The following is a 13,844-nucleotide window of genomic DNA, read 5'->3' as shown; positions in this document are numbered from 1 at the left end:
AGTTTGAGATGTGATCTTGACAGGTCACATCCACTTAGGGTACTAGAGTTTGGGAACATAACAAGCCAACATTCTGACTTTGCAGAGTGGTATTTGAGTTATTTTCCTCATACTACTGTTTGCAATGGGTATTTCTATTGAGATCCAGCACAGGCCTTGTGTCGCACCAATTATATGCTAGTCAGTCTTAGTGGTGAAAATCTGAAGAGCAAAGAATTTGAAAAAGATGAGAAAGGATGGGCCTTTCTGACCTTTTCATCCACTTTAGAAATCTGTTCACAGGAGTCTGCATAAGGGAACAGCAACATAATATAGCTCTGTGCTCATCATAACTGAATGTCTTTCGTTGCTTACTGTTACGGCGATTTGATTTTGCAGTTGCCACACTGCATTGCAAAAGTCAAAATTTTCAAATATTGTTCCTCCTGGTTTTAAGTTAGAATCATCAAATTGGTAAACAGAAAAACTACCCCTGACAGATGTGGCCAAATACACCTAATCATTATAGCCCAGATTTTCCATACTAAAGCAGCAAACGTTCACGGAAAATTGTTTGCAATGTGACTGGAATTTTTAGGAGCTTTGAGGACTTAAAAATATGAAAACGCATTGCCAGTGTTCACTCAAAACCAGTGAAGCTGGAAGAGTGCAGCTTGTGGCTGTATGCATCTGACACGTTCTGTGGGCGATTGTGGGTCTAGGCAAGATCTTACTTCCACCTCACATCTTTTCTTCCTGTCTATTGAGGATTCTTAGTCCCAGCAGGTACATCAAGTGAACAGTATCTAGGCTGCCCAAGATCAATGACTGCCACTGTGGCTGGCTTTTTTATGCCATGAAATAGAAGTTTCCAACTATGATGTGGCACATAATTAATACATTTGAAGAAATAGAGATCCACTCTTTAACATTCCTTAAGGTAATAAAGACTAAATGTGTTGAGTAACTTATTCACTGCAAGTTATTCACTCAGTTCCATTTACTGTTCTAAGATACCTGTAATACCCATGGTATAAGGCAATCGTGAAAGACAATCATCCTCGACTGCAAGGGACTGCAATTATGGATACCCAGGCAAGTCAGGATGTCCGAGGAAGACACATGACCATAAAAGCAGAGGCTAATAGAGAGATTCCTTCTTGTCTACAGAAATGATCCTCATTTTATTTAAGAAAAAATGAAACATAGCGAAACTGCATAAGAAAGGAATATAGTTGGTAAGCACTCCTGAGTCACTGGCAAAACCACAGCCCAGAATAGTAGTTAAAAATTACTTGTTCACATCTGATAATCTGTGGAAAAAGAGTTGGCGGTCCAAGTTCAGTTTCTCATTATCAGATGACCTTATTACAAACCCCCTTGCTGTAAATAACACCTTAGTTGCTAGACTTAATGAAGAAACCAAGTGCCAAGAGAATGAATGCATCTTCTTTTCACTCCTGGAAATGGTCTCTCCAGTTTAGTGTCAAGGTATAGTGATGGAGTAGCTAGAGGAATCTTATGGTATTTCTGCCCATGATCTAAGCATTGGATAGACAAAAAGAAGGCTTCAGTTTCTAGGGTCTCAATCTAGTCCCTTTTATAAAATAAATATAATATGAACACTAGTAACTTTGTTGCATGTTACCCCTTATAAATCAAAGAGAGAGCTATTTGGGTGGGGTTTTCCTTAGTAATTTCCATGGGCCACATCATTTTCCTTCAAGAAGTTTCTGAGATGAGGGTTGTGCTGCCTTAGTATTTCAGGAATGAGGGTCTGATCAAAACATCAGTAAAAGCATGTGCAAACCTTCAAATGACTTCGCTTGGTTTTGAATCAAGCCCTGTTGGCAATTACACAATCGAAAGGAAAGAGGGCGATGCAAGTACCAGTGTTCAGCTCCAAAACAGGCAATTGAGTGTAAGTGCACTGGGGCTTTGGGGTATTCATCCTTAACTTATATGCCAATTGAAATTAAAAAGGAGGGCTATTAAATTAAAAAGGGACTATTTTACTCCCTTTATTTCTAATTTCAGATGAAGCCTTTTTTAAAATTATTGGTAAATTAAGTATGTTTAATGTTATCTTTGTTTAATATTTTTCCCTTTGGTATTTTCAACTACTAGTGTGTGGGTCAACCTTCCAAGGACAAGAACATAATCAGGTCAGCCTTCAAGCTGCTATAATTTTTCCGATGTGTAGATGAAGAAAGGAAATAGATATGGGTGGGTACTATATCTCTTGAAATGGCCTCTTTCTTCCTGTTTAACAATAAATATTCTAGGGAAAGGAAGCTCATATATTACTCTTCAGATGAGTGCCCATTTTATTAATCATGATGATTTTAACAGTGGGCAAAGACAGGAAATCACAGTTTAATGATCAGTCCAGTCTGATTTAATCCTAAAGTTTGCATACCTTTTAAAAGATTAAAGAGAAATGCAGTATAAAACACTTTTATAGATAAATACTCAGGTTAATTGTTACAGAATATTCACTGTTCTGTATCTAAATATATAATTCCTGTACTCCTGGGGTGTAGTCAATACTTATATAGTTTATTGTCTTCATTTTTTGGTTCTGCTATCTAAATGTTCAGATGTTATTATCAGATACACAAGGATTTACCCTTCAGAGCCCTTTATTTTTGACAAAAGCAGAAGGATAAAGGACAAGTTCAGGTCTGATTAAGTGGGAGCAACTCCTGTTAAAATCTGTAATGCAAGTCTTTTTTAAAGAGATACATCTGAACATGCGTTTAACTGGAGTCCTGCTAACACACAAGAACGTTAATGCACTGTCCTTACAGAAATTCTATATCTTTTAAATACTTTTCAAATATCTGGAAAGGAACTCCTAATACCGCCTTCTAGTTTCATCATTACTATATAATCTTTCATTGCCAATCACTAAATGTATACTACCCCTTAGAAATTGACATTACCTCCTCAAATCAACATAAATAAAATAACTAAGTGAAGTGGGAACTCATCTGACAAGTTGTATCAGAGTTTCTTTTCTTAAATGTTACATAGGAGGAATGAGGACATTTCAGTAACTAAAGTATTCACTTGTATCTAATTTATCTTTTCATTCATGCAACCACAAAAAAAGTTAAAAGTACTTTCATTAGTACGTTGCACAAACAGTCTGTAAAATGAAAGCCATGTACTGTCATGGGATGGGGTCCCCAGGGATGGCTGCAATACCCCTAGCGCTCCTTGACTGTGCCAATGTTGTCCAACAGGCACCCTCTTTCTCACCTGCCATTTTTAATATAGGGAGGCTAGTACTTTTAATATAGTGAGGCTGCCCTTGATCTTATTGTCTGGACATGGTCTTGCTGAATCCCACTGAACCTTGTAGGTTCTTAGGCCCCTTGGCATCCTGCTTCAGAATGGATGGCTCATGGGACACCCTCAGCCTTATGGGCTAGATGCGTGGCTTCAAGCCACCCCTTTACCACGTCCGAGGACTTGCAGAAGGTATTGATGCCATCTCTCCTGGGCCTTGTTATAACTCAGTCCCTTTTCCTTACTGGGTTCTCTGCAGCCCTGTCTCTGCACCCTTCTCTGGCACTGGGCTCTCTGCACTGTCATGGACACCCCCAATGAGGCCTCCTCCTTCCTCAATAGCCTCAGCCCGATCCTCCGGTCAAACAGCAACTAAAATCTAAGCCCTTGGGCTCTAACATAATATAAGCGGATCCAAGTGTGCTCTGTCCCTTTAAACCCTCAAGCTTCCCCCAGCACTAAGTGCCTTATGAGCCAGAGTATCGGGTGAGCTCCTGGAACCCCTTATTCCTACCCGGGGAAGAACACGCAGGCAAGCCTCTCTGTAAGCTTCTTCTTCAAGAGCTCCTTTCCCCTCAGCTGCTAACAGAGAACTCCCCTTCTACTCCCAGCCCTGGGGTTTATATTTGCCCAGGCCCCTGCCTCTCCCAGTCAGCTGACTGGGTGCAGGTGCAGGTTAATTTACTCATTGGCCTGTTGCCACAGTAATCTGCACCTGTGGGCTTCTGTGTGGCTCTTAGGACCCTCTCCCCAGGCAGTTTCTGCTCTTATAGGAGCAGGCACATTAGTGCCCTGCAGCACTCATTGGGCTTGTCTACATGAGATGTTTAGGGTGCCTATACACAAGCAGCGAGGCTGCTCTGACGCGCTGTAATTATAGCACATCAGACTAGACTCAGTGAATTGAGTTTCCTGGAGTATGGTAAGTACCGTGCTCCAGCAGACTCCAGAGTCCCGTCTATCAGTGTTCCCTCACTGAAAAATGGCAGTGGGGGTGCTTTAACTAAAGCTTATTGAACAAGCTGTAGTCAAAAAGCTCCCACTGCCATTTTTCAGTGTGGGGACGCTGATATACAAGATGCTCTGGGCACTTTAATTAGAGTGGCTCTCATAGCTGTTCTAATTAAAGCAACACCACCACCCCTGGATCACGTGTATAAGCACTCTTACTGCACAATAGACTAATTCTCTACACAGTAAATGTTTCAGTGTCTACATGTGCACCACTATTAGACTGGAGTAAACTAATTTACTCTGCAGAGTAAAAAACTCCACATCAGTGCATGTATAGATGCTGCCAAGCTGGCTAGGGCTTGCAGGTGCTTCAGTGCAGGGGCTACCTGCTGGCTAGCGCTGCCTGAAACTCACTTGTGTCCCACCTAGCCCCTCAACCACATGCTGAGCCAGGGAGAGCAGCTCTGGGCTAACAGGCTGACCCCTGGAGCCCTTTGCCAGTTGGGGCTTCTCTACCCCAGCTCCACATGCTGTGCATGAATAAACTGCAGAGTTTATTACTCCAGAGTTAATTGCTTCCAGGCACATGTTCAAACAGCATGCCTGGAAGCAATAAACTCCAAGGCAAAAAGCACCAGTTAATTCATACACTGTAATTGAATGTATAGACACACCCACTGAATTTGAACAAACTTTCTCCTCCACTTCAATTTATATGGTTTGTTGCTTTTTAACTTTCTCAAAAAGTCAGGTTGGCTCAAATAGTATTAAAGCAATGACATGCAGAAATTAAGCAATGTAAAGTTGCTAAGTTCTGCACATTGCATATGGACTCATAAGATTTTGTGAATCTTCATTTGACCAAGAAAACTTCAAAATTGACCAGATATTTGATATCTTGTTATATCAATATGTGTCGCCTTTTTGAACAACTCAGCAATTCACTTTATTCATGTGTAGCAATAAAGTTCACATTGGATCCTACTGAACCTGAGGTCCAAAAGAGTTTTGCTCAAACTGCTGGTTACTCTTCCATCTTTCATCCAGAAGCCAGCAGAATTATGCATAGTTTCCTGTCTTCATAATTTATTGGGCAATGAGTCAGAGTGCAATCATCTCTCCTTGTACTTGAGCCTCTGGGTTTCTGGGCCATGAGATAGTTCTGGGGAGATTATGTTAAACAAAGTGAAAACACAGAAGTTTAAAATGAAATGTGCTGGTTTGGATGCCTAATAGCTCATCTCTTCTTTCCGCCTTTTGGCTGTGTTTAAAGGAAATGTAAAGGACTTAAAACTTCTCTCTGTATCCGCACATTGCTCTCTCTTGAATTTTTTTAGTATTTGTCTGTTTTGCTTAGTCCACTGCTTTCTATTTCACAGAATCGATGATGGTGCTTTTGGGAAACAAAACTAAGGACTTGAAAGTGCTGTCTTAGCAAGTCTAGATCCTGTAGAGAAAGGTTAAAGTGTTCCACCATGCAAAGGGCAAGGGTGGCTGTGGAATATTTTTCTCCCTAGGAGCAGCTCCCTTTCCCTTTTCTGCAGCTTTCAAAGTAGAGAACTTTCCAAGACAGAGACATGTGCATAAGCAGGAAAGAAGGAGAAGTCAAAACAGCTAAGCCACACACTGTTACTATGCAGTTCTGCTTGGAAATAATGCCACTGTAAGCAAAAAGCAACAGTGGAGTTGTTTCTGTATTGTCTATGTACATGAATACATTGCAGTTGAAAGTCTGAGAGAAGCATGGAATTAGGGTCCTTTTGTGTTGTGCAAAGAATTACAAATGTCTGTCTTGGACAGAAAGCAGAACAGAACTCAAAAGTCCCTGACTTCTGGCTCTGTATGCATTCCTACACCTGATGCTGCCTTATGCATGCTCACTCTCCCCTGTCACATCACCCCTCCCTCTCCAAAGTAACATTTCAACCCAGTCTACAAGAACTGAATGAAGTCATATCCTGACCAGAATAAGGAAGTACCAGTTATCTCATGTGCAACCTTTATAGCTTGCATTGTTACATTTTGTTTGGTTCAAGTCAGCTGCACATAATCTGGATAAATCTGAATTTAAAATGTTGAAGAGAAAGCCTTCCAATGTGTCGGAAAAGGAGAAAAGTCAAAAGCCAAAGGTAAGAAAACCGTTATATAACAATCATTACTCATAAAAGAAATAATTCACGGTTTGCAAAACAAGTGTTTTAAGGATTCTGCATTAGTCACAGGACAGTGGTAAAGGTTTGAAGGTTTTGTAGCATCTGTGAAAATATGTAATTGGAAAATCTGATAACTAGTGCTGTAAGACAGCCTTATGCTCAACAAACATTCAATCTAGTGATCCAGTTAGGGAATCCTAGTTATGAAATTGCCATTCCCATTTGAAAGGTAACAACTTTGGAAATCTCTGTTTAAAAGAGCCCTGCTGCTAATGTTTGCTTCCTGCTATGTTGTTAGCATTTGAACAATAACTCTCACAAAAGTCACCGCTACTTTTAGCCTGGGATAAGCCAAGAATATAACAATCATTTGCGAGAAGAACATTGAAGGGCTATTTTTGTCCACTTAAACAAAATAATGTTTTCCATAAGGTTGGAGGTTGCATTTTGGTGGAAATGCTTATACTTTTATTCTGAAAGAAATATGATGAGTAAAGTGGTAGTAGCCACATAGTGCTATAATCTGAAATTAGAGGAGGGAGAGTAAAGGCACTGGGAAGACAGTGTCCCACCATGTAAATATATCTGCCATGCCTGCCACTGGGTACATAATGACCTCCAGCAGTACTGTATTGGAACCCTTAGTACTGGCAGAGATGAGAGAGAGTCCTACATATCCATCTTTAGTTGTAATGCATTGGTTCTAGACTTTTCACTAGAGGTCCAGAGGGCTGCCTCCAGCCCATTACTGCTTTCAGTTTTGTGGTTAAGTTGTAGGGGCAGTGCAATTATTGAAGGCATTTGTTTATCAGAAGCATTTTTTGTTTCCATCAGTGTTGGCTTTTGTTTATGACATCCCCAATTTCAAAGTGCAGTTCATTGACTATTACAGTTAGTGGAAGGTTTTCCCATGGATTTCAATGAATTCCAGAATAGGTTTTGCTGGTGGCTTTTTTTCTGCTAATGTTTCATTTTGTTTCTATTGCATATACTTGATACTGTTACATTATCATGCTGCCTTTTGTAGACAGTGAGTTATGATAATGACTAGCTAATTTAAAGTAAATGAAATACTGTAGTTAAAGTAAGGAATGAGCATAAGAAAATAGTTTTCTTTTTATTTGTGGATTATTTTCGTTTTTTCCTCTATGATACATTCAATAAAGGCCAGACTTCCACCTTTCCTCATGTGGAATGCTCCCTTTCTACATAAATTTCCCCATTGACTTCAAGATTTCAAGGCAAAATTTGCAAGAAACATTCATCAATACACACAGTGGCATTAAATTCTGACATCGTGGCTGTTACATGTCTCTAAGCAAATAATATTAAATTAGTTAAATTTTGCCCTGCACTTTATGACTCAGTGAAAGTGGGGGTAAAACACTCCCAAAACAGAATCATACTAGCCACTAGAAGTTGCAAGCTTATGGTAAGGAGGAAATCTTTATTTTATTCTTCCAATCAATTGAACTTTGAATTAATAACTTTGTACCAGCTCATCAGTCTACATAGAGTAATGGTATTGTTAACATGCACACCTTGTTCTATTACAGTATGTATTTTTAGAACCTTTTCCTGAAAAGGGCTAATTTGTTCCAGGCATATCAGTCCATCACACTGGCAGCCTGTTTTGGAACATTTTACCTGCTTCACACCCATTGTCGTACAGTTGTCAAGGATTATACAAGATGCAATTTAGTGAAGAAGAAGGCCCTACTATATGAATTTCTCTAGTAGGGAAAGTTTTGGGGAATGCTGTAAGATTAAGTGTGAAGAATGAAAAATCAAAAAACAAAAGAAATCCTAACTACTACCAATTAAATCTAAACTATAGGTTGTCACAAAGACTTTTGTAATTTGTTCCCTCTAAGCAAGAAAGCTAGTTCATTTACTCAATAGATGGTTGGGAAACATGTTAGACGCAGATCTAAAACTTATGTAAAAATTTACATAATTTCACAAGCAACTTTTCCAGACAATTCCCTAGCTACCAAGCTTTAGTCAGTCAAAAATCTATACACCATATGCAGTAACCACTTTCATCATAATTTTTAGACTGACTTTTATCCGTTTCTTCACCAAATTTCCATCTTGATTTCTTTTTCTGGTCTTATTTCTTTTTAATATCTTCTCATACAAATGTAAATGTGGCATGTATTTGATGCCTATTAAGAATGTCTAACACTTTTACATGCTTTGATAGGGAGAAAGCAAATCGCATGAGGTAGGATTCAAACCTTTCTTCAGACAGTCAGCTGACCCTGTGCTCAACTACTAGGGGTAATTGGATATGTTCCATGCAGGAATAAGTACCTTCAGATTCTAGTTCCTTATTCCCAATACAATAGAACAGAATACATGTGGATTAGTAAACATGTTTATTGTGGTAGTGATGAAGGGCCCATAAAGAATGGGCGTCATTGTACTAGTCATTCTACAGAAACAGAACAATAGACAGCTGCTACCTTGAACAGCTTTCGATCTGTGGTGGTCACCTAGAATTTTAATATTTACTATTCCATACTAATTAGGATTATAGTAGCTATTCCCTATATTATCTTTGGATGATTCCTGTGATAGTATAGGAATGTTAAATGCCAGTCACTATGTATGGACACGTTTGGATATGTACATTATACGTATGGTGCATACTAGCAGAAGGACCTGTTCTTTACCTAGGTCGTTATTTTAGTAATTGTAATATTTGTTTATTTTCAAAGAACTTAGTACAACATATTTAGGTAAAAAAATATTCTTTATTTTTAAAGAACACAGTACAACATATTTAACATGTAATATTTAACGTGGAGCAACATTTCAAATGACATCCAAATGAATGATCTTTATTGAAGAACTTTTTTATAAACAATGTTCATGGGGTCTCCTGTTGGTGCCAGTGTACTCAGCCCTCTTCAGCTACCACCTCTGGAGCAAGCCACATATAACTGTCCGTGTGAAAAGTGTTGTTCCCTAAAATAGTCACTGGAAGCCCCAGAATGGGTCACCCCACCTATAATTTTCTTTGGGTGGTATTCAGTGATTTTTGGAAGGTTAAGAGTAGACAGGACTAGCCATTCTTGAGTTATAAGAGAACATACAGACATACATACAGACATACTGACACACTTCATTCTATATATACAGATTGCATACTCATTTTATATAAATAAATTATGTTCATATTAGATGTAACATAAGCCTTCATTTTTTGAGGCAAGGCTGCCCATACTCAATCTCATCTTGAAATCTACCCCACCCCCACCCCCGTGGAAATTTCTCTTTCTTCTGTATCCTGATTTCTATGTTCCATATTCTCTGTCTTCTGTATTTTGACAATGTTCTTCCTCTTTGGGTTAAACGAGGCAGTAGACTAGCTGGTAATATTCTTCTATGGAACTGTGTCATTTTGTGCCTGCTGAAGGCATGACCCAGACTTCATATTTTTTAGAAGCAATGGAAATATTTTTAAAATTGTAGAATCAATCCTAAAATTATGGAGTTGAATAATTACCTTATATGATTTTTTTTATAATTAGATTTTTATATGCTGTCCTATCAGCATGGTATTTGAATACCTTCCATACTTACAAATGCATCTATCAAGATACATCTCCTTCTCACTTGTCTTCCACACTCCTTTTTTTTGTGTTTCTGTCCTGAAGTGCAGTATTATGTAGGGCAGTCCAGACTACAGTTTGACAGCTCTGTGGTGGGTAGTCATACTGATCTCTTGAAGAGTAAACTACATGGGCTAGCTGCAGAGACAGCTACAAATTCAGAGGTTATTCATAGGACAGTGAGTACTGAACTGGGGACTGGGTGTTTTTATTACATATACATCTTCAGGGTTTTTCCCTCATCTATCCCTTTGCCTCAGTAAGTGGCTGGGATTTGAGGCAGACTGCCCCAGGCACCTAGCCACTGCTGCAGCTTTTCTCCATCATCTAGCCATAGTGCAGCACAGGCAAAGCCCCTGCTACTGAATGCTTCTGAAGTCCCCCCACTACCAAATCCATTCAGCTCTGTGGACCGGATCCAATGGCTCCACAAATCTAATTCAGCCTATGGGCCATAAATTACTGACCTCTGGTATAGAGCTTGAGCCAAGTTTTCCTGGTTTTTCTGTTGGCTTCAGTGGAATTTCTATCACTCCCTTCAAACTCTAAGATAATCTTAAGAGGCAGAAACTGAGCCTCCTGGGAGGTGATTTTTCTATCATTTTATATTTGGATTCTGATTTGACCGTCATCCCCACCATCAAACCTTATGAAGTGAAGGGTTAGAAAGAGGGTTTGATCACTAGTAAGTGATCAAATGTCTATTTCCAATGGTGTTTATTAGGCTTGTCCAATGGACAAAAAGGAGCACAAGAAAGGTGGAATGTGTTTCTGATTAAATTTTACAGGATTTGATTTTCCACTGCCATTCACCTTGTGCAGCCATGTAAGCTTGGGTAATACGAGCATAAAAAGTTGATACTTCTGGAACATAGGCAGAAAAATAAGAACACAATTTCAAAGGAGTGGGGATGCTTGGGAGTATGCCTTAGCTGATCTGGCATAAGTTGATTTTATCTGTCTATTTCTAGCCCACCATGCATGAAGCTAAATCACAATAATTTACCTTTGCAATAATTTACAGCTCCAGGTGGCTGTAAAGTGGTTTAACTGTTTCATCTGCCCATCTTGGTATTTTACATCTACTTTACACTCACATTATCCAAGTGTAAATGACAATTTTGAGGTGTGAATAATCTGCATACTGCACTGTTAGACCTTGTGAAGTGCACAAAGCAGGATGTCTCTGAAATCCATGTAGGTAGGTAGAAAACTGAGGTATTGTTGCTTATTGCTCAACCTGGAGCAAGTCTTTCCTCTGGATTTGGTTGAAGTAAGGATCATCTTTTTATTTATTCTGTGCAACATCTGAACTCCCTTCATCTTTGTTCTCTTATTATGTTTTAAAATACATTTCACAAACATGGTACTTGAACCTCAGCCTGTGCAAGATAAGTACAGAATCAGAGTGAGATATATTTCCTATTTGCTTAGCTAAAAAAATATTCAAAGTCCCTATTAGCTTGTCTTCAGGCTAAACTAGTATTTATTCTCAGAGTTTGAGATTACACATGGAATAGCTTGACAGATCTGATATGGGTAAAATGCTTTACCGTAAAACTAATGTACTCTGTGCTGTTTCACTCCAAAAGTTTTATTGATTTTCAGTGAAATCCTGGCCCAGCTGAAATAAAGGGGAGTTTTGCTATAGATTCAGTGAATGTAAGATGTCACCATTTGTGGATTTTCATCAACCAGGCCCCAATTCTGCAAATACCAGAATAAATTCCCATTCACTTTAATGGGACTTGTCATCTGAGCTAATCACTTAGAAGAAGGTTTTAGAAGGAGATATCTTTAGTGTGGGTAGATGCTATGTAAGTTTCTTAGTACTGCTTTTTTCTCATATGGTGGTTTGAGCAGCATTCTATAATGGAAAATATTTATATTAAGGAACAGAAAATGACAATAAAGGTACAATAAACCTAAGCACCCAGAATAATTCATATTGCTATTAGAACTTCTGTAGGCCAAGTTCTGCAGTGCAGAGATTGTTCAGTGTTAATGAATATTCAAGTAGGGTTTATCCTTGAATGCTAGAATCTTAGATTTTTAATGGTTTTATTATTTTTTCAAAGGTATAGCTGGTAGAGTCTTGAAAATAGCAAGATTTTAATATATTTTGTCTGAAATTCCAAGTGTGTAATAAATGAGCCATTGTTAATGTCAGGGATACTGATTTTCACAACCATGACTGAAGTGGTATTCACTTATATTTGCATATCATTTTAACAATGATGAGAGGTGATGAGTTGATGATAAGCTGTTTTCACTGTACTGCTTGCTGTACAAATTTATGCTCACAGGCAAAGATGGCACATAGTTCTATCATTAAAGGTCTTTACTGCATTGCCTTTTGCAGAAAGACTGTTTGTCAAAATACATTTGATCTCTATAAAATAACCAGAAACAGCTGATAACATCCTGGTAGTAGTTTTAAGAATTTAGCTTATAGTAAGGACACCTGTGGGCTTTATCCAAAGGGGTTCACATAAAAGTATACTAGAAATAATCATATATATGTACATGTGCATGTTTCTAAAAGGGATTGCAGGTGACATTTCTGATAGGTGTTTCCTGCCTCCCTCAGGCTGTATGAAAATCTAGAACAAGGTTACAGCTGACCTTGAGTGATTTTTCTCTTGTGTATGTGGATAGCGCTACAGTCAAATACTTCTCTTGTCTCTCATTTTTCCATATATTTATAATATAACCTTGTTTCTACTTTTTTTTTCTGTTTTCAACAGAAGCAGATTTAGAAAGTTGCTTCTTCTTGTGTTTGTCCCAGAGCATAATGGACTTCTGAAGCCCCTGGAGTCCTGTTCTCTCACTAGGGGATCATGAGGGAATAGCATGTCGAGGGACTTCCAATAGGATGAATAGCATGCCTATGAGCATCCAGTTCCTCCATCAGGATACTCAACAAAGCACACAGGATGCTGGGTGTTCACACTACTTTCTATACGCTCTTCTAAAAGGTTACATTTGAAAACTATGGTCTCTGCTAGACCTCTACATAAGCATGCACAAATTCTTGTAAACCCAGGAGGACAGAGGCTCAGATGATGTACGTCAGCATAACTCTACTGAAGTCAACAGACTGACACCAACTCAAATCTGGCCCAATTTCTATTTTGCTTTGTCTTCTTTTTTGCTTAGCTTTCTTCTGGTGCTGTGTTTTTAGGTGACCTGAAAATACCCAGAACCAGACATGAAGCAAGTCTCTGATACTGTGGTTTCTTGAAAAAGTTTATGTTGACATGGGCAGACAGGAGGATGTGGGCTACAGTTCTTTGTATGTGACAGTTCTCTTCCAGTAATATACTTTAGAATATTCCTAGTCCAGTTATCAGGTTTGAAGTAACTGCTCGCGTCAATTTTAAGAAAGTTAGGGAAAGTACTTTTCAAAGATACCATCCCGTATTGCACATACTGACTTGACATCATGATCTGCTTAAAACCTTTCTTGATTATGCCGTACCATTTTCTCTCTTCACTGGATCAAGTCATGTGCAACGGAACAAAGCTTGTTACATATGAGATGTTGTTGTCTGCATTTGCTAGCTAGAAGTTTGCCAGTTAAGAGAGTTATTTTGGAGTATGAATCCCCGCAGACTTAGAGAGAAAGAGAGAGCACTGAGCCTCCACATCAATAAATAGTGCTAATCATTCAATGTAATTAACTCAGGTGAAATGAAAACTGCGCAGTTAAAAATGAGTGACAGATAATTTGAACTGGAATCACAGCTGCTATTGCAAGCAGTACGATTTTTATCACCCTTTTGTCACATCTCTTGATTCTGGTTTTCTGAAACCTGGAAAGATGAGGAGGAGGAGGAAGGGA

The 13,844-nt window shown here is 38.7% G+C and overlaps 1 protein-coding gene across 2 annotated transcripts in view; it reads left to right on the top strand.

The window, feature by feature from the left end:
* Nucleotides 1-13,844, top strand: part of SAMSN1 (SAM domain, SH3 domain and nuclear localization signals 1) — a 417,718-nt gene that overhangs the window by 365,798 nt on the left and 38,076 nt on the right. Inside the window, exon 1 of one of the 2 annotated variants that reach the window (XM_090060072.1) lies at nt 6,225-6,356. The exons of the other annotated variant lie outside the window; for it this stretch is intronic. Within the exon in view, the coding sequence (XP_089916198.1) occupies nt 6,300-6,356 (57 nt within the window). The 5' untranslated portion in view covers nt 6,225-6,299. Of the gene's footprint in view, nt 1-6,224; nt 6,357-13,844 lie in introns of those variants that run through there. 2 annotated transcript variants of the gene reach the window in all.

This window comes from Crocodylus siamensis, chromosome 1, assembly GCF_052110815.1.
Source record: "Crocodylus siamensis isolate JL-2025a chromosome 1, ASM5211081v1, whole genome shotgun sequence".
Lineage (NCBI taxonomy): Eukaryota > Metazoa > Chordata > Crocodylia > Crocodylidae > Crocodylus > Crocodylus siamensis.
The sequence above is the reverse complement of the archived record's forward strand: the minus strand, read 5'-3'. Positions and strand labels throughout refer to the sequence as shown.